We start from the raw sequence: 26,734 nt of genomic DNA on the forward strand, positions 1-26,734 counted from the left end.
TAACCAACATATCACACTAATTATAATAAATGTATCATACTAGTAAAAAATATTAGTATTTAGGGAAACTGGTAGGAGGGACTAGTCAATTGTATTGTGTAATTGTTACATTCGCTAGTGTATTGTATAATTGTTCACCGAAATGGAAAATGGGTCAGCTCAGCAATTATTTACTAAATACAGAAATGGGAAATGGGTCAGTTTAGCAATTATTTACTAAACAAAGACTGTGAACGACTAGGTTTTTATAGCCCCATTCTTTAAAGAACTTATAGACAGCTTTTTAAAAAAGTTTTTTTTTTTTAGTTGTAGATGAACATAGTACCCTTATTTTATTTTAATGTAGTGCTGAGGATTGAACCTAGTGCCTCACATGTGCTAGGCAAGCACTCTACCATTGAGCTACAACCCCAACCCCCTTATAGACAGCTCTTAGTCAAAACAAATAGTGATTTGAGAGAGCATATAATTATATCTAAGTAAGTTGAGTGGTCTGAAATTATTTTAATCTTTGAAAGACCTGGATTTAGATGTAGGCTTAACTAGTTAGGTGATCTTATTCCAATTACTTAACCTTTTAAAACTTCCTGTGTATCTGCTATATAAGGTGGTAGTCATAAAAAGTTCATTAAGAAATGTGAACCATCTGATACAAAGTAAGTACTCAAATATTATTTTCTTTTTTTTTTTTTAATTTTTTATTGTGGGTTGTTCAAAACATTACAAATTTCTTGACGTATCATATTCCACACTTTGATTCAAGTGGGTTATGAACTCCCACCTTCACCCCATACACAGATTGCAGAATCACATCAGTTACACATCCATTGATTTACATATTGCCATACTAGTGTCTGTTGTGCTCCGCTGCCTTTCCCGTCCTCCCCCCTCCCCCCTCCCCACCTCTCCCCTCCCCTCCCCTCCTCTCTCTCTACCCCCTCCACTGTATAACCCTGAGGGTCTCCTTCCATTTCCATGCAATTTCCCTTCTCTCTCCCTTTCCCTCCCACCTCTCATCCCTGTTAAATGTTAATCTTCTTCTCCTGCTCTTCGTCCCTACTCTGATCTTAGTTACTCTCCTTATATCAAAGAAGACATTTGGCATTTGTTTTTTAGGGATTGGCTAGCTTCACTTAGCATAATCTGCTCTAATGCCATCCATTTCCCTGCAAATTCTATGATTTTGTCATTTTTTAATGCAGAGTAATACTCCATTGTGTATAAATGCCACATTTTTTTTATCCATTCGTCTATTGAAGGGCATCTAGGTTGGTTCCACAGTCTTGCTATTGTGAATTGTGCTGCTATGAACATCGATGTAGCAGTGTCCCTGTAGCATGCTCTTTTTAGGTCTTTAGGGAATAGACCAAGAAGGGGAATAGCTGGGTCAAATGGTGGCTCCATTCCCAGCTTTCCAAGAAATCTCCATACTGCTTTCCAAATTGGCTGCACCAATCTGCAGTCCCACCAGCAATGTACAAGTGTACCCTTTTCCCCACATCCTCGCCAGCACTTGTTGTTGTTTGACTTCCTAATGGCTGCCAATCTTACTGGAGTGAGATGGTATCTTAGGGTGGTTTTGATTTGCATTTCTCTGACAGCTAGAGATGGTGAGCATTTTTTCATGTACTTGTTGATTGACTGTATGTCCTCCTCTGAGAAGTGTCTGTTCAGGTCCTTGGCCCATTTGTTGATTGGATTGTTTGTTCTCTTATTGTCTAATTTTTTGAGTTCTTTGTATACTCTGGATATTAGGGCTCTATCTGAAGTGTGAGGAGTAAAGATTTGTTCCCAGGGTGTAGGCTCCCTATTTACCTCTCATTGTTTCTTTTGCTGAGAAAAAACTTTTTAGTTTGAGTAAGTCCCATTTGTTGATCCTAGTTATTAACTTTTGTGCTATGGGTGTCCTATTGAGGAATTTGGAGCCCGACCCCACCGAATGTAGATCGTAGCCAACTTTTTCTTCTATCAGACGGCGTGTCTCTGATTTGATATCAAGATCCTTGATCCATTTTGATCAAGTATTATTTTCAATGATTAGTTATATATTTTTTTTCATGTGACAAGGGAAATGGAGGAAGAATGGCTCTCGTTTACCTTGAATGTTCAATCCCATTTTGGCTATTTTCTTCCTGGATTTCCACCTCCACTTCCAGATCACTACAGTCAAGCATGTGGGATTATTATTTGCTTGCTGATTTAATGCATTCTGGTTTCTACATTGGAGAAGGAATTGCTTTTACAGCTGTCTTCAGATCAAGCAGGCAGCCCAATTATGATAATATAACACTTTTTTTTAAAATCATTTTAAAACAACAGAAACCAGCTCATGCCCATAAAAATGTACATGTCAGGGACCTGAAGAATAGGTATCAGATAATCTTTTCCTTGAAATATAAGTTTAATGAAAAAACTTTTTTCAAAAATTACAATTTTAAGGATGTTTTCTGACTCATTAATGTTCTAAATAAACCAAAACTATGGATATTTTACTCTAAAAATCCAGAAGTTATTTTTCTGTTTTTTAATGTTATAATAAACTCCCCTAAATTCAGTCTTTAACACCTAATAATTTGATTATTTATAGAAAGATGACTGTAACTGTGTATCTTTTTCTTTTTCCCAAAATATAGGGAGAAGGAAACAAGAAATAGTTACAAAAGTGTAACTATCACTTTTAGGTTAGACAATCTACAGAAAAATAGAAAACAAATTTAAAATTATTGAAATTTTAGAATGAGGCTAAGTCAGTACATTCTATTTTGTCTCTAACGGGAAATTGCTTTAAGAATAAATAGAGGAACTCTACAGGACAAAAAAAATTTTTTTTTTTTCCCTGGGGGAGATGGTTTAAAAACTTTAAAATAAACCGAGTATTTATTATTTAACATTGGGTAGATTTGGCCTTGCTCCTCCTTAAAAGGATAATACCTTTTTTTTTTAAATATTTATTTTTTAGTTGTAGTTGTCAATCCCATTAATTAATTAATTAATTTATTTATTTATTTTTGAGGTGCTGAGGATCGAACCCAGGGCCTTGCACATGCTAAGCAAGCTCTCTACGGCTGAGCCACAACCCCAGCCCCTACCCCAGGAGGACACTTTTTATTAAATAAATTTCCAAGTTGTATACTCATATTGACAACAGCATTATGTAAACAGGACAGCTAACATGTTCTCAGACTGATGTCAATTTAACCCATGCTTTTATTTATTTATTTATTTATTTATTTATTTATTTATTTATTTATTTATTTATTTTTGTGGTGCTGGGGATTGAACCCAACATTTTGTGCATGTGAGGCAAGCACTCTACCAACTGAGCTATATCCCCAGCCCTAACACATACTTTTATGAAGTTGTCAGAATGATACCAGCATTCAGTGGAAAGCTGAGCATATTTTAGACAGATGACTTCTGTGTCTTTTCTGTATATTAAAGGCGACACTATGAGTTTTGTGTAAACAGAGTAAGTTGAGATGACACATCTGAATTATTATTAGAACTGTAACTTTCTGAGGAAATATCTTCTAAAATTTTTTTATGATTCTACTTTAAAAATGATAATAGTAATGTTGCTGTTAATCTGAATTCAATAAAAGAAAGACATTAGCAGGGCTTTTTAAAATAAAAAAAACAAAACAATTTTTATGGAAAACTACTTTAAGGACAGAGATTTCCTGGGCACTAAAGAAGAATTCATTATGTAAGTAAGAAAAGCTTCAAAGAACAAATTGGATGTGTACAAGTTAAAATTTGTTCCAATAACTCAATCCCACTTTCTCCTATTTTTTTATATCACCATTTTTTTCAGTTATGCCAAATTATTACTCAAATATGTACTTACTTCTTTTTTTAACAAAAATCTTTTTATTTTTATAGATGGACACAATGTATTTATTTTGTTTTATTTTTATGTGGTGCTGAGGATCGAACCCAGTGCCTCACATGTGCGAGATAAGCACTCTGCCACTGAGCCACAACCCCAACCCATGCACTTGTTTCTGGACATCCTAATCTTGAATGTCCAGCTCCCAAAAGGGGACAGAGCAAAAACTAAAGAGAGAAAAAGGGAACTGGTCCATTGAGCACCTTGGAAATGACTCCAGCCTGAGCCTGATGTGCTTGAAACAGTGGGGGGAGAGGTGCAACAATGGCTTCCTACTTTATGTCTGTGCCTTCATGATCATAATGAGTAATCAGTGATCATAGCACAACATAGGATACTGTTTGCTCACTCTGGTTCTCCCTAACTGTATGGAAGCGTTACAAGAGCATATGTATGACTACTTGCTGCTGGGCTGGGGATAGAAAATGAATAGCCACTCCTAAGCTAAGACTGCAGTTGACCAAAACTGTCCACCATTAAATGTTCAGATCTTCTGTGGAAGTTGGAAGCTGTGTTAGTCAGCTTTTCATTGCTGTGACCAAAGTAGCTGGCAAGCACAAACTAGAGGAGGAAAAGTTTATTTTGGCTCACAGTTTCAGACCATGGTTGGCCAACTTCATTGCTCTGGGCCAGAGGTGAGGCTGACTGTCTTGTTGGGAGGGCATGGCAGAGGAAAACTACTCAGCTCATTTGGCAGTCAGGAAAGAGTGGGGAGAAAGGGCTTTGAGAAGTTAAACCCTTCCAGGGCGTGCCCCCAGTGATCTGTTTCCTCAAACTAGATCCCACCTCCCAGCAAATTAATCAGTGGATTAATTCACTGATGAAATCAGAATCCTCAAGATCCACTCATTGCTTAAAAGCCCCACCTCTGAATTTTGCTGCATTGGGGACCATGCTTTTAATACTTGACCTTTTGAGGGGACATTCATATCCAAACCCTGCCAGAAGCCTTCAGTAGTCTTCAAAGTTCCAAAATAATTGCATCTGACACATTCTGCCAGTGTCTGTATAGGGAGACCTATTGTGTCTTCTACTCTGCTTGTTTCCCCAAATCCTCTCCTGTGATGTTCTAAGTGGTTTCTATAATTTTTGCTTAATCCCAATTTTGATTTCCACTTAACTATGAAAATGATGTTTCAAAAATACAAATTGAAGGGGCTAGGGATATAGATAAAGTAGATAAAAGTGCATGCCTTGCAATGCACAAGGCCCGGCACCATACACACAAACAAAAACTGATTTCTAGCCTCTTATATACATACTTGTAATCCTAATAATTCTCGAGGCTGAGGCAGGAGGATTATGAGTTCAGAGCCATCCTCAGCAACTTAATGAGGCTCTATCTCAAAATATAAAAAGGGCTGGGATGTGGCTCAGTGATTAAGCATCCCTGGGTTCAATCCTAGCAATCAGAGAAATGCAAATCAAAACTACTCTAAGATATCATCTCACTCCAGTCAGAATGGCAGCTACTATGAAGACAAACAGCAATAAGTGTTGGCAAGGATGTGATGAGTCCCACTCATACATTGCTGATGGGGCTGCAAATTGGTACAGCCAATTTGGAAAGCCCTATAGAGATTCCTTGGAAAAGTGGGAATGGAACCACCATTTGATCCAGCTATTCCTCTCCTTAGACTATACCCAAAGGACTTAAAAACAGCATACTACAGGGATACAGCCACATCAATGTTCATAGCAGCACAATTCACAATAGCTATACTGCGGAGCCAACCTAGATATCCTTCAGTGGATGAATGGATAAAAAAAAAAATGTGGCATATATACAAAATGGAATTACTCAGCATTACAAAATCATGGCATTTGCAGGTAAATGGATGGCGTTGGAGAAGATAATGCTAAGTGAAGTCAGCCAATCCCCAAAAAACAAATGCTGAATGTTTTCTCTGATTTAAGGAGGTTGACTCATAGTGGGGTAGGGAGGGAGAGCATGGGATAAATGAATTCTAGATAGGGAAGAGGGGTGGGAGGGAAAGGGAGGAGACGGGATTAGCAAGGATGGCGGAATGTGATGGACATCATTATACAAAGTACAAGTATGAAGACTTGAATTGGGTGTCAGCATACTTTATATACAAACAGAGATACAAAAATTGTGGTATATGTATATATGTATTAAGAATCATAATGCAAAAAAAAAAAAAAACCAAAAACAACAAAGTACATATATAAAGGCATAAAAATAATTAGCATGATGAGTTACTCTAGAAATAATGTAATAATTTGTGCCAAAAATTAAATAATGGTTTCTATGGAAATAAAAATAAATTATCTCTAGATTACTCAAAACAAAAACAAACCCAAACAAACAAAAGACCTTTTTATAGCATTCTGTTGTTTTTAGTATATCCTGTTACACTTGAGGTGTCTGTTATAATTGACATGAGGTGTCCTCCAAAAGCTCATGTGTGAGACAATGCAAGAAAGTTTAGAGGTGAAATGATGAGAGCCTTAACCTAATAAGTGCATTAATCCACTGATATGGATTAACTGAGTACTAACTGTAGGCAGATAGTGTGTGGCTGGAGGAAGAAGGCCGCTGGGGGCTTGTCTATATTACTTTGTCTCTGGTGAGAGCAACTCTTCTCTCTTCCTGTCTCCTGTTCCCTCCCCCTTCCTTCTTGGTAGCATTGTTATGAGCTGCTTTCCTTTACCACATTCTACCAGGAAATTCTGCCTTCACCTTGGGCCCAGAGCACTGGAGCCAACCATCTGTGGACTGAGACTTCTGAAACCATGAGCCCCAATAAACTTTTCCTCTTTTTCGTTGTTGTTGTTGGGTGTTTGGGCACAGTGTTCTTCCTGGTGTTCATAGTTTATTCCTTTACCGACTCTCTACTTTTATTGCTGCATGCCCTGCTTCTCTTAGCCAGTTAACTCTGATCTTTTTGATCTTTAATTATGTACACATTTGTCAATTAAGTCTATCTGGATATGCAACCCATTTCCCTTTACTCATAGGTCCTTTTTTCATTCTTTCTTAGAGCACTGCGTATCTACTTTTCATATGACTCTGCACTATTATCGTATTTATCTATTTGATTTTTTTTTTGAGTGAGAACACAGCTTGTAGAATGATTTTGAGACAGCTGAAGATTGTTACTCAATTGGTATATCATTTAGCAGAACACATTTAGATGTGGTTTGGGGCTATTTAGTTTTTTAAAAAATTCTTAATCGTAAGGATATACTGATAGAGATATACTGTAGTCACAATAAAAATTATTCTGTAAACTAATTCCAGATGATCTGTGTTTGATTCTTAAGTATTATTTATTGAAATTATTATCTAAACAAAACCAAATATGTTACCAGGTGCAGTAGTGCATGCTTGTAATCCCAGAGACTCAGGAGGCTGAGGCAGGAGGATTGCCAGTTCAAAGCCAGCCTCAAGCAATGTTGAGGCCCTAAGCAACTCAGACCCTGTCTCCAAATAAAATACAAAATAGTGCTGGGGATGTGGCTCAGTGGCTGAGTGCCACTGAGTTCAATCCCTGGTACCCCCCAACGCCCCCCAAAACAACCAAAAACTAAATATGTTAGCTTGTTAACCATTGCCTCCAGGCACGGCACGTGTAAATATTTATTTTTCTTTCTTTAAATTTTTATACATTTAAATTTTTTTTATTAGAAAAGGGGGCAAAAATCCTGCCTAGCCTATCAAAGTGTCTTAAAGTACATTTTAAAAATATGGTAGCTATTAAATTCAGTTTAGCTTTTTACTTAGTAGCAGTAAATCTGCATGTATCCATATGTTCTGAAGTTTTCTCTCTTATTGTTTAAAGTCAACAAAAATTACAAAATATTTTCCTAAGTGTTAAATTAGAAAATTCTAAAATAAGATTCAAAAGCTGTTTTATTTCCATTTTTTAAGAATAGTTTTTAATTTACAGACAAATTGCAAAGATAATACAGGGTTCCCATATGTCCCTCTCCTGATTTCCCTTATTACTATTACTGTATTAACATCATTTTAGTACATTTCTCACAACCAAGGTATTAACATTGATACATTTCTATTAATGAACATGTGTACTTTTCTTACTTGGATTTCACTAGTTTTCCCCTCTGTCTTCCCTTTCTCCTTCCCTGATTATCTAGTATACCACATTATATTTAGTTCTTGGTCTCCTTAGGTTCTACTAGTCTGTGATCATCTTTTTTTTTTTTTTTTTTGGTACTAGAGATTGAACCCAAGAGCACTTAACCACTGAGTGACGTCCCCAGCCCTTTGTATTTTTTATTTTGAGATAGGGTCTTGCTAAGTTGCTGACGCTGGCTTTGAACTTGTGATCCTCCTGCCTCTGTCTCCTGAGCCACTGGGATTACAGCCTGCACCACCACACCTGGCTGTCTGTGATCATCTTGTTTTTGATGATCGTGATAATTTTGAGGGGTATCAGTCAGGGTTTTTTTTGTACAGTGTTCCTCAGCTTGCATCTTTCTTAGGTTTTTCTCATGATTACATTATAATTATAGGTTTTAGGGAAGAACACCTCAGAGGTGAAGTACCATTTTCAACATATTACATGAAGGGTATATGCTGGTATGGAGATTACTCAGAAAACTTGGAATGGAACCACCATTTGACCCAGCTATCCCATACCTTGGTTTATACCCCAAAGACTTAAAATCAGCATACTACAGTGATGCAGCTACATTGATGTTTATAAAAGCTCAATTCACAACAGCTAAACTATGGAACCAACCTATATTCTTTCAACAGATGAATAGATAAAGAAAATGTGATACACACACACAATGAATATTACTCAGCCTTAAAGAACAATGAAATTATGGCATTTGCAGGTAAATGGATGGAACTAGAGAATATCAGGCTAAGCAAAATAAGCCACTGCTAAAAAACCAAAAGCCAAATGCTTTCTCTGATAAGCGGATACTGATCCATAGTTGGAAAGTGGGGAGGAAAGAATGAAGGAACTTTGGATTGTGCAGAGGGGAGTGAGTGGGAGGCAAGAAGCTGTGGTGATGCGAAGGATGGTAGAATGAGACAGACATTATTACCCTATATACATGTATGATTTCACTAGTGGAGTGACTCTGAATCATGTACAACCAGAAGAATGAGAAGTTATGCTCCATTTGTGTACAAAGTGTCAAAGTGCATTCTACTGTCATGTATAATTAATTAGAACAAATTTAAAACATTTTTTTTAGAAAGGGTACATGCTGTCAGTATGATTTATTACCGATGATGTTAACTTTATCATTTGGTCAAAGTAGTATTTGACAAGTTTCTAAGTTACTTTCTTTCCTCCTTATTAAGGTACTCAGTGAAGCCATCTTCAGGGGGTGGGGATTTAAGCTCTACTTCTTTGAGTGGCAAATGGCTATTCAAGTTATTTGGAATTCTATATGGGAGATTTGTCTCTTTTCCCCTTTTATTTACTCAATCATTTTTTAATATGAGAATGAACTTGTGAGTATTCATTTCATACTTTATTTTTTAAAAATATTTTTTTAGTTGTAGATGAACACAATATCTTTATTTTTATTTATTTGTTTTTATGTGGTGCTGAGGATCGAACCTAGGTCCTTGTGCATACAAGGCAAGCGCTCTACCACTGAGCCATAACCCCAGCCCTCATTTCATACTTTAGGTTGGTTATAATCCTATACTACTTTATTTTGTGGTTTAAATTGTTCCATTCTTGGCCTTTGGGAGGTCTTGTAGATTGATTCCTGGATCCCTTTGACAGGGTCCCCATTTGCAGGGAGGGTACACTTTCTTACCTACCCTAGCCCTTGAATCAGACTTTCTGTAAGGAACTTTGCTTCCTTTAGTAGAGAATGGAATTTGACACCAAGATCTGGGCACTACTTTGGGTAGTGCAGTTTTGTGGGATTTTGACAAATTCAGTCATGTATCCTCAACTGTAATACCATATAAATAAAAAATTGGAAACAACTGACAGTAATATGAAGTCTTCCAGCCCGTTAACATCATATCTCTCTGTTCATTTTTGATTTCTTAACTGTATTTTGGAGTTTTCCACAAACAGATCATGTACATATTTGTCAAATTATACCTGAAATATAATGATCATATTTTTTAAAAAATCCAAATTTCTCACTGTGTAGGAGAGCAGTTAATTTTGGTATAATGACTTTGTATCTTGCAATCTTGCAAATAACTCAGTTATTAGTTCCAGGAGTTTTTTTAAGATAAAAAATCATGCTATGTGAAAAATGATAGCTTTATAGCTTTATTTCTTCCTTTTAAATCTGTAAGTCTTTTATTTCTTTTTCTTGCCTTATCATACTAGCTAAATAGGACTTCCGGGAAAATGTCAAAAAGGATTAGTAAGAGAGGACATCCATACCTTATTCCGAAAGTATGTTAGCAGCAGGGTTTTGGTGGATTTTTAAATTTAGATTAAGGAGGTTTCCTTCCACTTGAAGTTTTTTGGGTTTTTATTATAAATTAGAGTTAAATTTCATACATTTCTTATTCTGTGTTTGATCTTTAAATCAAGACAAGTTATTTAAAATATCTATAGCTCTTATTTTTTTACATAATTAAATAAAATTAATCTTTATTTTTCATGAAAGCAAAAAAACTAAAATATATATTTAGTGTTTAAGCACATAACAGCATTAGATTAATATTTCATTTCATCATGAAATTAATAGAAAAGTAATTAAAGGTAATTTATTATGTTATTTAAAAGATATACTGCTTAACTTTTTTTCCCAATTATGTATTATACAAAACCATGAAAGATATTTCATAACTTAAGGAATAAAGTTCTTAATCTTTTACTGTAAATGTGATTTAAGAATATAGCAAAGACAGTTATTTGATCATTCCATCAGTTTGAAAGTATTTAGCTTATGTAGTGGACCTAATTTTTAAATGATACTTTGCCTGATGTTGGGAAATTTATGACAAAAAAGTGTAGTATGGGGCTGGGGATGTGGCTCAAGCAGTAACACGCTTGCCTGGCATGCACGGGGCGCTGGGTTCGATCCTCAGCACACATAAAAAAAATAAAATAAAATAAGATGTTGTGTCCACCGAAAACTAAAAAATAAATATTAAAAAAAATTCTCTCTCTCTCTCTTAAAAAAAAAAAGTGTAGTATGTCAAGACTATGGTTCCTAATATTCCTAAACATAGTATTAAAGAATATGGTTTCCTAATATTTTAAAGAGTCATATGATGGTAAACCTTTACTTTAAATTTTATTTAAAACATTAAGTTTCAGTATATGCTGGGTCAAGAACAGTATACAAAATAACCTTTGCCAGAGCCATGGAGGATCCTCCTGATTAGCTTGCTGTGGTGAATGGGCCAAAGGTTAAACCATCAGTCCATTTCCCAGTGTCTACTCAACAGTGGCTTTCTTTGTATTTCTTCATTTGTTAAAGCAATACAGCAAGAGTTATTGAGAGGTAAAACAAAGCAAGTCTCACATCAGACACTGATGGCTTTTTAAAAAGTTGGAATGGGATGTCACTGAATGTTCTAAAGGGCATATTGATAGAACTACATCTTTATGGAAGTCACTGCTCCAGAATGAACTATAGTAGAAATCAACATTATGCATCAGTGATACTCCTGTCGATATAAATAAACGTATGTCTAGTGAACAAATTTTAGAGAGTAATGCTATAGGCTGGGAGAGTGAATTTTATTTTTTATTGTAAGCCGTAGTTTATTTTCCTTAGCAAATTAATTAGGGTAGATAATTTTCTATATAAATAAACCTTTCATTCATCAGATGTAACTTTAAGCATGATGTAAGAGAGAAACTAGTTAATTTAAGTGTAGAATGCTACTAGAGGCATGAAATATTGTTTAGGGACTTTCCTGTAGTGGCCCCAGTGTATTTCTTAGCTTCCATGCAGATTAGGTCTTGAACAGCTGCGCAGAGCACACAGAAATTGTGATTCCTGCCTCTGTGAACTAACTTGAATAAAGTCTTTCATCTAGAGATCGCACTGTTTTGTCTGATTCATGAATCCCTCATCTCATCTTTGAAGGGCCCATTCAGTTTGATACAGTTCAACTTTGTGGTTTAGAGTTCTAGAAACTGATGTTGTAATTTATAATGCACAAAAAAATTTTAACATAATTTCATGCTTTTTTGAAAATTAGATAAAATCCACTTTAAAACTATGTTTTTTGTAAAGACTTTTTGATAACTTGCAATTCTAGCTTAAACTTAACTAGGCATCATGTTTATGACTTTAAGAATCTTAGCAAATGTCCTATTTTTCTGTATTTATAACAAGGTAAAAGAAATGTATGTGTGAAAGGACTTGGTAATTTAGTTCATTTGTTCTGTATGGAGAGTACTGTCACTCTGCACAGTGTTCTGGTCCTGCTCATGAGTGAGAAGAGGTCCATTTCACATCTATGTTCTGTGTGAAGTGTTCTGCAAATACTTAAAGAGCCATTTGATCGTTGTTCAAGACCTAATCTGCTAAACAATTTGTTAGCAGCAATCAAACAGAAAATGTAACTTATATATAATTTGTAAAGAAAATGCCACCTGATCTTTTCCTTATTTGGGTACTTTACCACATTGTACCACATATGTGGTAGTAACCAAGCCTAACATTTTATTTTGTATACTTCTTATTCTTCTCTAACAGATGAGTTCTTGTAATTCAGGGAGCTTGACTTACTTCAGCTTTCATAAAAATTAACACGTGATACCTTCTCGGCCTACGTGTGGAACATACATGTGGATATTCCATTTCAATAGTGAGAATGGTCAAATTTGATTATAATTTTATTGATCAATTTATTTATTATATTAAGGCACCTACTCATAATTTCAAAAATCTAGTACAGCATGTTTTTTCCTTTGAGTATACAAAAATTAGGAATCAGAGAAGTTTTTTGTTTTGGTAGTACAGGGGATTTCACTCAGGGGTACACAACCACTGAGCTACATCCTCAGTCATTTTTATTTTTTATTTTGAGACAGGGTCTCATTAAGTTGCTACAGCTGGTCTTGAACTTGCAATCCTCTGGCCTTAGTCTCCTGAGTCCCTGGAATCACAGACAGGCACCACTGTATTCAGCAGGAACCGGAAAAGTTTTAATTAAGTATTTCTAACTCAGAATATCAATAATGCAAAAGGAGATTACTGTCATACATTAGAAACAGTAATGTAGGAGGCATTAATTTATACAATCAGTGAATGTTATTAGTAATTAAATGCTAGTCTCTGTACTATAACCTACGGCTATAGTGATTTAAATAAATAAGAGAGAAAATCTTTACCCGATGGAGCTTGTAGTCAACCAGACAACTATAATTTAATCAGATACTAACCATCTATAAGAATTATGAATGAGTAGTGTTGTATGAGAGAAAATAACTGGATAGAGGGTGAACTACTTTATGTAGAGTGGTTAGAAAAGTCATTTTAGAGAAAGACAAAAAAACTTGAAGTATGAAAGTGTGCCTGGATTGTGTGCTCTAAATATGGTTTCTTACTGAAAGGAGTCAGGTATTACAGAGAGAAGCAGGTCTGTGAAAGGATCTGTTAGAGAAAACAAAGAAGCAAACAAATTCTTGGGGTACAATATAGAAGCCAACTTGAAAGGCACAATTTGAGGACAATTTGAGCATCTAAAGAAAAATGACTACAATTAATTGGAACACATCATTGTTTAAAATACATGAGTTTACATGAGTTTAAAATGTTACTTTTAAAATTCATTACTCATCTGTGGAACAAAATTGAACAATCAAATATTTATCCCATCTTTTCTCTTAAGAACTGTACCTCAAAGCAATAAAATAGTTCAGGGATGGATATTCTTTGTAGAATTATAGCTAATAAATGCAGGAAGAATGATAAATTGTTACGCTGGATTGAAATGAAATTAAATACCTATGCAATGAAACTTTTCACATTTTACTGTATGTACTTTTGAGTGTTTTGTGTTAGGAAATATATGTATCAGTTTAAAAAGCAGTGAGACAGAGTTCAGCAAGTAGGAATGGGAGTGGTGAGAAGATATTTCATGCCATGGGAATTGTAGGAATAAGGTACAGAAGTGACAAAATACTGCATATATTCAGGGAAACCTTAATAATTGGGTTTCCCAAAGTATGAGATAGGTTAAGTGAAAGTATTATATATTGTAGAATACAATTCCTGGAAATAGTGGAACCAAACTATTGCCAAGTTCAGGAAGAACTTGAGATTCTAAGGTGCATCAGTTCCTGCTACACTTTGGAATAAAATGATGCTATTTCAACAAAAGCTCTCAATAATGAATTTAATTAAGCCAAATTGATTTGCCAGCAGATCTTATTAGAAAGTTACCTTGTATAGAGTGAAACATTGATTTTTTAGTCGAACAACGTTTGCTTAAAGTAGATGGTCTATGAATTTCTGTGATTATTCTTCATTTCAGCATAGTATTCTTCTTATTATTTTTTTTTACACCTATAAGGTAGAAATCAATATCCCAAAATTAATGATTTCTTTAAAAATCCAATTATGTTGGCCCTGCTATAATGTTAGAGGACCATGGCTATTATTATCTAAAAGTAATATGTTACATAATTGGAATGAGTATTTTTAACTTCATTTCCCAACAAAAAAATATTCAAGAGTCCCATAGCTCCTCCATATTATAGATAGATATTGTTTTGTCCAGATTTATATTGCATAGATAATAGTAAGTGGGTTTATTTTTTGGTAGAACTAATTTATTTGATTTGAAATGACTTGTGTTATTATTTTTTGTTTTGTGTTTTAAAGAAAAAAAATCTCGAGTCTGTCTGGAGAATTACTAGTATGATACACCACCAAAGTTTGCTCATTAATCCTTAAGCCATTGTTTGTCTGTTTGCTCCAAATTAAATGCAGTCTTCCTTCTCTTGAATGTGAGAATTTGTTGCTAGGACTTAGAAATGTACCCACACCTCAGCTAAGGAACGGTGGGAAACTGAGATGTCAAACTGTGTGATCCAAGCTCTGGAGTTGGACAACCGTGTTCCCTGTTTCATACCAGAGATAGTTTGTTCTATGGTTAGTCGAATGGTCTGGTGAAGTGAAATGCATATCACTTAAGTTTCAGTGTCTTCATCCTCAGGCTCATCTTTTTCCTAAAAATGGAGACGAGAGGACTGGACAATAACGAGAGAAGTTTGTGATGTTCTGTCATTGGCTCTTTACTTCTGAATTAAATTTTCACTTGGAACAATGGGATTTTCTAACTAATACGTTTTAATGGAAAGAGCTTCCTTTATGACGCAATACTTATTTTAGAAAAAAATATATATTTTTTTTAACAGGGTATCCAGAAGTTGGCTAGTCAGTACCTGAAGAGAGATTGGCCTGGAATAAAAGCTGATGATCGGAATGATTACAGGTAACTTAACTAAGTGGTTTTTGCTTGTTTTCTTTAAAAATGGTTTTACTCAGAGCCTTATTACATACAGCTAACATAACAGTCTAATTTTTGAAAGAATTGGTTTTTTGCTATGTTTTTAGACACAATTTCAGAATTATAAATTTTTTATTTTCATTTTTTACATTTTTAACATATGTAGATACTCTGTATAAATTAGGTCATTTTCCTATGTCTTATACTGAGGTTGCATATAATTTCTTTAATATCCACATGTGAGATATAAAGAACCTAGATGGCAGCGGAACACAAATTTGTTTTCTTGCCGACCTATGATAAAACATATTATTGCAACAATAATGAGGCAGATTGTACTATACTGTCATGATCATGGATTGTTTAATTCTGAAGTAAATTCTGAATTTGGAAAGATGAGATTTTTGTGGTACTAGGGGGAAAAAATTTCTAATATGTTTTAAGGGAAAGAGCTTCCTTTATATAACAATACTTATTTTAGAAATGTGTGTATGTGTATATAAACAGGGTATCCAGAACCTGGCTTGGTAATATCCTACATAATTAATAATAATATTAATTAATAATTTTAAAGAAGATATGTTGTGATGGGATATAAATTGTCCTTAGTAACCTATCAATATTGAATGTGTAATTTTGTTTAGAATTCGATGTCTTTTGGGGGGTTAATTTGGTAGTATGTGTTGCCTTTTGTGCTCAAGGCTGTTCTTAATATTGGAGGACCCAGAAGTCAAAGATCTTAGAACTGGCTATATGGTTGGAATTAAGAAACAATACTAGAGAACCTATGGTAATGAAGAACTCAGTATTGAAGTGTATGGTTTAGAGTCTGAATATGAAATCAAGCTTTTGAATTGTCAGTAAAGACTGGCAACTATCAGAATTTCTGAAGTATGTGATAATGGGGCTAGAAAGCTCAAGCATATACAAGAAACCCTAATAGTTCCTCTCAGTGACTAACTTAGAAGGTAGCATGATAGCTTTAAATAATAGAATGGTATAATTCCAACTTAGAGTATTAAAACAGAAAATAAAATTCTAGGCAAAAAATGACAATTGGAACAAAATCTTGATGTGAGACTGAGCATGCTTAGAATTACTGATATGAAGAATTCATCCTGACCCAGGAAAGGATTGCTTGTTAGGGAATAAAGGAGTCCAACTTACGGATAAGCTATATTCCAACTTAGTTTGAAATTCAGTATTCAAGTTACCAAAGAAATAGGGAGTTAAGGTGGTAACTCAGTGGTAGAGCACTTTTCCTAGTATGTGTGAGGCCCTTGATTTGATCTCCAAACCACACAAACACATACACACACACAAAAAAAAAAAAAAAAGAGAGAGAGAGAGAGAGAGAGAAAAGCTGCACTTAAGGCAAGCTTAAGCAAACATTTATTTAATATTCAGTATACATCAGACACTGCTAGGACCTTTCACTTGTGTCCCATGATTATTAAAATAACCTTGAGGCAGATTTAATTATCCTTGTTTTATACACTAGGACACTGGGTCTTGGGTTATAGACCTTACTCAAGGTCTATTAAAACGGACTCTTTATACACTCATGCATTCATTCTTTTTTTTCTTTAATTCAAGATGTACATATGTAATACCTACTAATGTCAGCTACTAAAGGAGATTTCAGGATGAGAGACACTAAAAGATATGATGTTTGTCCTTTAAGAGCTTACAGGAGTTAGCCACTATAAATGGTTGTCCTGTCAGGTCGCAGTAGTAGAGGTGTATTGAGACCATCAAGGAAAACTTAAGCTTGGATAGTTTAGTCTTGAGCTCTGGCAAGAGTTTACCAGTTCGGTAAATGAAATTCTAAGTAGAAGTAACATCTTTAAGGCATAGAATATGGGAAAATATGAATATTAGGTAGCAGTGAGCAGTTCAGTATGTGAAGTATACAGCTTGGGGGATAGACAGAGTGGTGGATATGGAGAACATCTAAGGTGGCATCATAAAGGACTTTGTGTATTATATTATGGAGTGTCTCTTTTTATTCAAAAGATAATGATGACATTGAAAAAGTTCTACAACAGGAATGATTTGAACAACTTCCATTAATCACAGTATGAAGGTGGATTAGAGGGGTGTGTAAAGAATTCAGGGAGCATAGACTCAAAGGAATTTAATCCTTTCTCATCTCTTATTTAAACTATGGAAATAATAGTAAACATTAGAATGTGGGGGGGATTTCAGAGATACTTTAGGAGACTAAAGCTAGAGGACTTGCAGTTGATTTGGCAGTTTTGTTTTTTTAAGTTTGTTTAAAATTTGTTCTGGGACAAACTATAAACAGTTGTCTTTGTATCTAAAATAGCTCTTGGCATATAAACGGCACTTGATAAATATTTGCTGACTGGCTGACTGAAAGAAGTAAGAGGAGGGGAGGAAGGGATTGTACAATGACTCCCAGGTTTTTTAATTTAGGCATCTGGGTTCCGAAAAAAAGACAATAGAAAGATCAGTACTGAGTGTGAGCATGGGAAGTGTGGTGTTCTTCATAGTTTACATGGTTTTAGTCATTTTAAATTGTTGAATTTTTAAGTTTATATTTGTGTTGGCAGTTTAAAAATTCTTATCCAAGTTATTCATGCCTTTCGTTAAGGAGGTAAATAGTACAAAACAGTTGTGTGGCATCTCCTTTCCCAAGCCTCTCTATTCTCATTCCTACTCCATGGAGTTATTGCTATAAAAAGCCTATGGTATTTTCTTTCCCTTAATTTTTTTCTGTATGATTTATTCATGAACATACACAGTTTTTCCCTTTTTGACAGAACTGGAATTATTGTGTGCATATGTTTCTGTAAACAATGTTTCAGACACCCTTTCATAGCAGTACATTTTGGTGTCAAGATATGGATGAGTTATAGTTTCGTATCCATTTCCCTATTTGGTAGTTATTTAGTTTATGACTATTACAAATAATGCTGCAGTGAATAATTTCCTTTTGCACATATCTTCATACACTGTGAAAGTATATTCTTAGGGTAAATTCTTAGAGAGGACACTTTAGGTGAAGGGTTTATATGTTCAAAATCTTGATTGTGGAAATTGTCCTGCATAAACTCTATCAATATATTTTACATTTCTTCTAATACTATTTAAAAATCACCCAATTTATTTACTTACCAACAGTGCATGTGATCAGTCTTTTATATTGTTTGCCAATCTGTTGATACATGTATTATTTAATGCCATGAAACCCCATTTTCCTGGAAACTAGACTTCTATAACACTAGTTTCTCTCCCCCTTGCTTTTTCCTTAAATGTTTGAGAAAATATTTTCAGACTTTTCTCTGTAAATGTTTCTAAAAGTTCCCTTAGCTCTCTAGTGACTCTTCTCAGTAATCTTATCTATATTCCTGGCTTTAACTATTGTCTATAAACTGACAATGATCATATACTTTTATTGACTTTCAGCTTAGAGAATAAAAAATCAACTGCCTGCAACTTGACCTTCTTTCTAGATCTCATCTTCTCCTATCTGGAATGCTAAGTAGCTGTTGCTCTGTCTGGGATCTTTCCTTTTCACATTTTTGTTGTTGTTATTGTTTGTTTGTTTGCTACAAGGTAATAAACTCTCTTTGCCTTTTATCATAATTGTCTTTATGTGTTTGTAAAATTGGCCTCCTCCCACTCCCCTGGTTGAAAATCTTGTTTCTTCTTGCCAATAGGGTGAAATTTAAATTTCTTTTTGTGATTTTCAAATCCATGAAAAATCTGTCTCTCCTTATCTCTGGGCATTTCTTCTCCTTGATTCTCAGTCCTCCTACCTTTGGCAATAGTTTACAGGTATAAGTGGGTGAATGTATTTGTATTTTACTAGTTATAACTTAATTATGGCAAGTATTGGTTTTCATTTGTAAAAAGTGGTATAAAAGTGTAACGTACACATTTTAGTTTAAAAGGTAAAGTCAGTTACAAAAAAGATGAGTAATTATGCAGAAGGTATGCACCAAAAATAGTGTAGGACATATGCAAAAGATTTCAGACACATAGATCTCAGTATAGCTTCATTGGAATGAAAAGGTCCTCTTTAATATTAGCCTTGTTACTAAGATTAAAGAGTCTTATGTCAGCAGAATAGTGAGGTTTGGGAGTCGGACAAATGTGGATTTTAATCTAGGACCCTTCATTCCCTCCTCTCCTCCTCCAGTGACTGCAACACTGTTAGAGTCTGTAAACAAGTCAAAATAACACCTGGCATTTAGCCAGGGGAATGTTAGAGTTCGTAAACAAGTCTGGATGGTGCCTGGCAAAATGCCAGAGGGAGTGGTTTGAGAAGTAACAAAAGCGAGCCATTAAGTGTGGAGATTCCTGATTGGTTGACTGATGTATCTAGTTTATGCTAATTAGATAAGCTGTGTGGAATGTATAAATACTGCTCCTGTCCTGCAATAAACGGCTCCTACTCCTGCTGTATCAACGTACACAAGTTATTCGTCCCCCCCTGATTATTCTGCTGCAGCCGGACTGCGGCACAACACCATACCCATTTTAGGTGCTGAGAATATAAAGGTGACTTAAACAACCCTTCTGCCAGCTGGAGCCCATGTTCTAGTGAGGGAAGACAGTAAACAAGTGAATAATTAAATACATATGTCAGTTGGTGATAAGGACGTACGTTTAGTGAGGTGGATAGAGTGCCAGGGAGCTGTGGCTCTGCAGTCACTGCACTGTGTAGAACACTGGTGGTTAGGGGAGGGGGCAGAGGCAGAAACTACTGCAGTAATCCATGCACAAAATGATGGTGACTTGAGGATGCTCACAGTGGAAGAGATAAACTGTAATTAATTTCTATTATGTTTTGTGAGTCTAAGCAAACAAAATTTCTTGGTGGAAGCAGATGTGCGATGCGAGAGAAAAGTGAAGAATCATTGACAATTCTGGGGATTGAGTTTGAGCAACTAAGTCTGAGTAGCTGTCAATGAGATGAAGTATATTGCTACAATAGAGTCTAGGGACATTAATAATTTGGTTTTGGACATGTTAGTTTTAAGATATAATAAATGTGGGTATGTTAAATAGGCAATTGAAGGTTAGGGAAGATGTGTGGGCAGGAATTAAAAGTTCAGGACAGGTCAGCATGGTGATAGTATGTAAAGCCATGAGCTAGATGAGCTCATCCAAGAGTCTGTGAGAAGACGAGAAGCTGGAGACTGACTCTGGAGCACTCCAGCATTATAAGGCCAGGAGATGAAGAAGAACCCCCAGAACATACCAACAATAACCAGTGAGTTAAAAGTAGACTAAGAGAGAAAAATGTCCTGGAACTCAAGCATTTTTTTTTCCTCATTTACATTTTAAGGAAATGAAAGTATAGTGAGATGAGCTACATATGATTGTATTGGTTAAACTAAAACTTGATTTCAGGTCTTCTGCCTGGTAACTGAATTCCATGCTTTTCATGGTACTGCATTGTTACAGATGTTTATTTGCTTTTAATCTGCTAATCTCTAGAGGTCTTTTTTTAAACTCCCTTTATGATGAAAAGATTTCTCTTGTTATTGTATAATCTTCATGATTCAGACATTCATCTCTTCATTCCTTTATTCATTCAACCCATTATTGTAATCATTCCATATTTACTGGGCCCTAGAAATACCATAGTCAGCAAAACATACCCTTGGCCTTCATGAAGTTTTCACTTTAGTGAGAGCGAAGGACATTAACTGAACATTTACATAACAAATTCCTATAATTATAGGAAAAGTGCTTCTACCTATGAGCACTTTGCTTTGACTCTGGGGGTTGGCCTGGTGGTGATTATGAAAGACTTCTCGGAGGAAAGTATAATTAAACTAAGATTTGAAGAGTGAACAGCAGTTACCCAAGTGAAAGGGTGAAGGGGAGAAGGTGCTACACTGAGGGAAGAATTCCCTCCCTTTGCCAAGACCTCCCTTCCTCTGTTAGAATTCATAATGTTAGCTTTTCATTTTTATTTTTATTTTAAAATGCATTACACACACACACACACACACACACATTAGTTGTAGAAGGACACATACCCTTTGTTTATTTATTTTTGTGTGGTCCTGAGGCTTGAACCCAGTGCCTCACTCATGCTAGGCAAGCACTCTACCACTGAGCTATAGTCCCAGCCCTAAAAATGTATTTTTAAGTATAGATTAATAGTTGCTGAACTTTTCATAGTATTGAACTTTTCCTTCACTTCACTCTCTGGGAAAAATCAATTATTTGGACTGTTTAGGAGTTCACCTCATAAGTCATTTGCTGTGAAAGGCCAAGGAGGACACCAGTTTTGCTGTTGTTAAGTCAATTAGTGCTTTTATACTGATGTTTTGTTTTGCTAATGCAACATATTGAGTTTTTCCAAAGGGATGGTGATATATCTGCCAAAATAAACAAATATTTTGTTCTCTATTGATTTGGTGTATTACATGGACAGATCCCTAAGACTCCTTGGTTAAAAACTATAGTTTATCAAGTTTTTTTTTTTTTTTTTTTTAAGTTCTAACTAGTATAGGCACCAGGCAACTTTTCTTTTTCCTTTTTTCACACTGTCTTCTATTGACCCATAGCTAGCATTTTTTGTAGTATATGGTCCCACACATTGTTATAGTAGAAAATCCATTTGAACACTAGGAGGGAAATCTCAGGAGATGAATATTAAAATTACTAAAATTTCACTATACGTAGGTGTCACATTTTAAAATACAAAGTATCATCCATTGTTATGGTGAGTTATAAGATACATTATGGCTAATGGAGGAAAATAAGAAGATTGGCTAGGCATTTAACAAATTAGGAGAGAAGGTTTGAAAAGGAAATTGACTAGAAAAAGCAAAAGATGAATTAATTTTTTGACTTTACCAAGAGATTGCTGAGCACATTTATCAAGCAAGGTGGTGGGACTTGCTTGGAATGACTTCAAAGCACAGTGTGATGCTGAGCACATTACATCGGAGGCTAATGTAGAGCAACAATATCAGAGATTCCTTTTATTTGACAAAATGGACTTTCTCAAGCATATAAGCAGTTAGTTTTTCTAGCCAAATGGGTTTATGTAAGACAGTATAATTGAAAGAGAATGTAATTTAGAGGTAACCAATCTTCATCTTTATTTCTATACTGCCATGTTGTATGACCAAGAGTTACTCTCTAAATCTGAGTCTATAAAATAGAAGACCATGATGAAGTAATAAAATCTGATATTCATAATGATGACCCTGTGACAGTGAAAGTCCTGAAAAGTCTAAATTATTCACTATTTTTATAGTGTTAGCTTTGTCTCAAATTGTAAATCTTTTTATTCCTTTACTTCCCATTGCTGAATAATAGTGGGGTAGAGTATATGCCATGCTTTTCTGTATGCTGAAATATTGCCTTGAAGCCAATATAAATAAACATTTATGGTTCTGAAGAAGATATTTATTCTGTCAGTGTTTGACAGTGAGCAAAAGATTAGATTTTCTTGCATTTTCCTGCCTAATACTTCTCTATCCCTCTTTGAATTTAGGAGCATGTATCCTGTTTGGAAATCCTTTCTCGAGGGAACAATGCAGGTAGCCCAGTCTCGGATCAATATATGTGAAAATTATAAAAACTTCATTTCTGAGCCTGCCAGGACTGTGAGAAGCTTAAAAGAACAGCAACTAAAAAGGGTATGTTCCCACTTTTTTGTGTCTTTTATATATTTTAATACCTCACTGCTACATTTGCAGTCTGTAAAATTATGCTAAATTGCTTTTAAAAATTTGAATGTTTTAAAAATATGGTCACAAATGTTTTTGGGTGGCATTTTACTAGAATTTCTCAACCAAGTTTTATTAACTGATAAAGCTGAGTGTAATTTGAATTCATGGAAATTGGGAAAATTCAGTAAATACTCCTTAAAAATATAACTCAAGTAAATACACCTGTATAGTTTCACAGTATTGGTACAGTTGGATGTATATTAAAATAATTGTTATTAAAGTCCACTATATCTTGAGAACAGATTATATTAATTAGCCTCAGTTTCAACTTGTGCCATTTTGTATAATTAATCTTATTTTTAAAAGTCTAGTGTACTCTAAAGTTGAATTGTGTAGGATATACATAAGTAAAGTTTTTTTTCAAAAGGACCTATTTATTTGATTATCCAGAAATTTAAAATTCAAAGGAAAATATCATTGTCTAATGTGATTGTTATAGTATGCTGTTGAAAGTATATGTTTGAATTGTGTCCTTTTTGGAAAGAGAGTAATAAAATGGAGATTATCATGATACTTAATAAGTAATTAAAGTTTTTTTTTTAAAATGGTCTTAAATCAATAGCTTTTTTTTTTAAGTTATAGGTGGACAAAATATCTTTATTTTTATTTGTATGTGGTGCTGAGGATCAAACCCAATGCCTCATACATGGTAGGCAAGTGCTGTGCCTCTGAGCCACAACCCTAGTCCCAGTTATTGAAGTTTTTTAATAGAAGTATTAATACTTCAGAATAGTAAAGCAATCATTTAAGGAAATAATATTTCAGAATCCATCCATTGTTCCAATTCTGATTGTCATTTGTAAAAATACTAATCTTCTTGTTTGCCAAAGATGATTTCAGTTGCATAAAATAAGTGTGTTAAATGCATATGTGTGTATATATATAAAATTTTAACCTCTTAAAAAAGAGCACTTTTTTCATAGTTCTTTTTTTTAATTGATTTAAAAAAATAAATAAATGACAGTGGAATGCATTACAATTCTTACTACACATATATACCACAATTTTTCATATCTCTGTTTGAATATAAAATATTTGACACCCAATTCGTGTCTTCATACGTGTACTTTGGATAATGATGTCTATCACATTCCACCATCCTTCTAATCCCCTGCCCCCTCCTTTTCCCTCCCACCCCTCTTCCCCATCTAGAATTCATCTATTCCTCCCATGTAGAGCACTTTTAACACATTTGTATAAAAATGTTTATGCTTATCTTTGCCCAAAATTATCTTGTTCAATGTAGACTATGTGATTAAACTATGTGACCACTCATCAATGATCTTAAGTTGGAAGAAAATGTACATTCATGTATGTGTATGTATCTGATTATGCAGAAAAAGGAGTAGAAGGGAAGAACAGAGAAATAATACAATTTAACTTGCTAACCAGGCAGAAATATTGTGGTTCAAGTTGCCATTGTATTTATCAAATCTAACTGAATTACTGAAAAGTTCTACTTTTTCAAAATCTGAATCTTTTTTTTTTTCCCTGAGGGGTATACATTTTATTGGAAACCTTAAATATTCTTCAAACAGAACATAATCTTCAATCAGGCTCTTGTGTGGCCTACACAGAAAACTGTGGTTTTTAGGATTAAAGGCAAGGAGAGGGAAAATACACTGGATGAGTGCTTAAATTTGGCAAGAGGATCTCTCAGGATGAATGCTCTTCAGCCAGTTTATCAGCTTTTGCCACAGCTTCTTCAATGGGTCCCAATTTTTATGTGGTGCTGAGCATCCAACGCAGAGCGCTGTGCCGCTGAGCCACAAACCCAGCCCCCAAAATCTGAATATCTTGAAAAAAATTTAGCTACTTCTTTGCTTTTCCACTGGTGGATAGATTCAGACCTGAATTATACAACATTCCTGGGCAAAAAAATAAATAAATAAAAAATTGAGATTTGACAACTAATTCTCTTATCTATGAATTAACTTGTATCATGATATAGATGATAATAATGGCATTTGTGTTTACAAGGCAGTTGTTGAATGTTATACAATGGGCATAACTATCATGAATCTGGGATTGCACATAACAAAACCTATTTCAAACTGGTTTAAGTCAAAATGAGATTGTATTTTTTTATATCTGAATACTGCAGGACTTATTCAGGCATTGGCAAATCCAAGGCGGGCTCAGATGATGGTAGTAGAACTCACTCTTTCCATTAGCTCTTCATTCTCCAATGGTTTCATCTTTTAGCAACTCCTTCCACTTGTTGGTCCCCAGAATGCCACATTTAGAAATCTTCTGGATAGCAATCCCAGATTTTCAATTTTTCCAAAAGTTGTAGTAAAACTAGTAGAATTACTCTTCATATTGGCTACATCATTTTGCATTCCTACCAACAATGTATGACGAAGCTTCCAGTTTCTCCACAACCCTGCCGATACTTGTCTTTTTTTTTTTTTTTTAGTTGTAGTTGGACACAATACCTTTATTTTATTTACATTTTATTTTTTTAATGTGGTGCTAAGGATTGAACCCAGGGCCTCACATGTGCTAGGGGAGCTCCGCTCTACTGCTGAGCCACAAATCCAGCCCCCCACTTTTTTTTTTTTTAATCACCATCACAGTTGTGAGGTACTATTTCTTTGATTATAATTTTGATAATGGTTAATTATGTTGAGTGTTCTTATATTTTTATCATAAATTTTTCCTCCACTGTTAGCTTCCTAATTTTATAATACTATAATTCTTTTAGTAATTACCTTAGAGATTTCAATATGCTTAGATTACCTTGATTTAGTAATTTTACTGTTCCCCAAACTTAGTCCCAAATTAACTTTCATAATCTACCTTGAATTAATATTTTACTATCTCATGAACAATACAAAAATCCTCTAGCCCAGTGCAGTGGCACACACCTACAATCTCAGAGGCTTGGGAGGCTGAGGAAGGAGGATTGCAAGTTCAAAGCCAGTCTCAGCAACTTAGCGAGGTGCTAAACAACTCAGCGAGACACTATCTTTAAAAAAAATACAAAAAGGGCTGGGGATGTGGCTTAGAGTTCAATCCTCGGTACAAAAAAAAAAAAAAAAAAAAAAAAATCTTTCAGCAGTGTTGTTCTTTTTATCTTTCTATTATGACTTTTCTTTTGTTAGACCTTTTGACTCTGTCCATATTTCTTTTATACTTTTTATACTTTGTATTTCTACCCTTTTTTCTATATATACTTCTATTGGTCTATTTGGCTATTTATTAATTCTCGGTTCTTCTATTCCTAATATTTTAAAAACTTATCTTTTGGAATCTTAATGTATTTTTTCAGTTACAGAATTTTAATGTGACTTTTTGGAGGTTAGATTCCATTTTTCAGTTGTAATTCTCCCTGTTTTCCATGTGCTCCTAATCTGTTTCATAATTCCACTAAATGAATCACTATGTGTTTTTTTTTATTGTATGCTGATCTTCTTGGTTTTCATTATTTGGTCTATGGCTTTAGTGTGCCTCACCATGCTGAACATTGTGGATCAAACATGTGAAGGTTCTTGAAGATGTTATTTCCAAATATGGTGATATTTAGCAGGCCGATAGAATGCTAGACCTTTGTCCTGTTAAGGTCTGGTTTTGGGGGTCCTTTTAGGGATGATCTATTTTACTTCTTTGGTCTTAACTGAAAGTACGGGATGCTTACTCCAAGACCTTTCTACTCTGACAAAACTTGAACTCTAGCTTTTCTTCTCAGCATCATACAGCAACTCTGAT

At 34.7% G+C, this 26,734-nt stretch overlaps 1 protein-coding gene and 1 long non-coding RNA gene across 8 annotated transcripts in view; one reads left to right on the plus strand and one right to left on the minus strand.

Moving 5' to 3' along the window:
* Positions 1–26,734, plus strand: part of Fchsd2 (FCH and double SH3 domains 2) — a 245,351-nt gene that overhangs the window by 93,038 nt on the left and 125,579 nt on the right. For 6 of the 7 annotated variants that reach the window (XM_048788107.1, XM_048788106.1, XM_015477460.1 and 3 more), the window contains 2 exons: positions 15,202–15,278; positions 22,786–22,930. In XM_048788107.1, coding sequence (XP_048644064.1) covers positions 15,202–15,278; positions 22,786–22,930 — 222 coding nt within the window. Of the gene's footprint in view, positions 1–8,666; positions 8,720–15,201; positions 15,279–22,785; positions 22,931–26,734 lie in introns of those variants that run through there. The other variant, XM_048788109.1, reaches the window with a different exon arrangement.
* LOC125612023 lies at positions 2,864–24,995 on the minus strand. The gene is made up of 3 exons (XR_007342277.1): positions 24,769–24,995; positions 12,562–12,564; positions 2,864–3,046 (listed from the first exon to the last, which is right to left on the minus strand). It is a non-coding gene; the product is annotated as an uncharacterized LOC125612023 (long non-coding RNA).

The sequence above is a fragment of the Marmota marmota genome, unplaced genomic scaffold, assembly GCF_001458135.2.
Source record: "Marmota marmota marmota unplaced genomic scaffold, marMar, whole genome shotgun sequence".
Classification (NCBI taxonomy): Eukaryota; Metazoa; Chordata; class Mammalia; order Rodentia; family Sciuridae; genus Marmota; species Marmota marmota.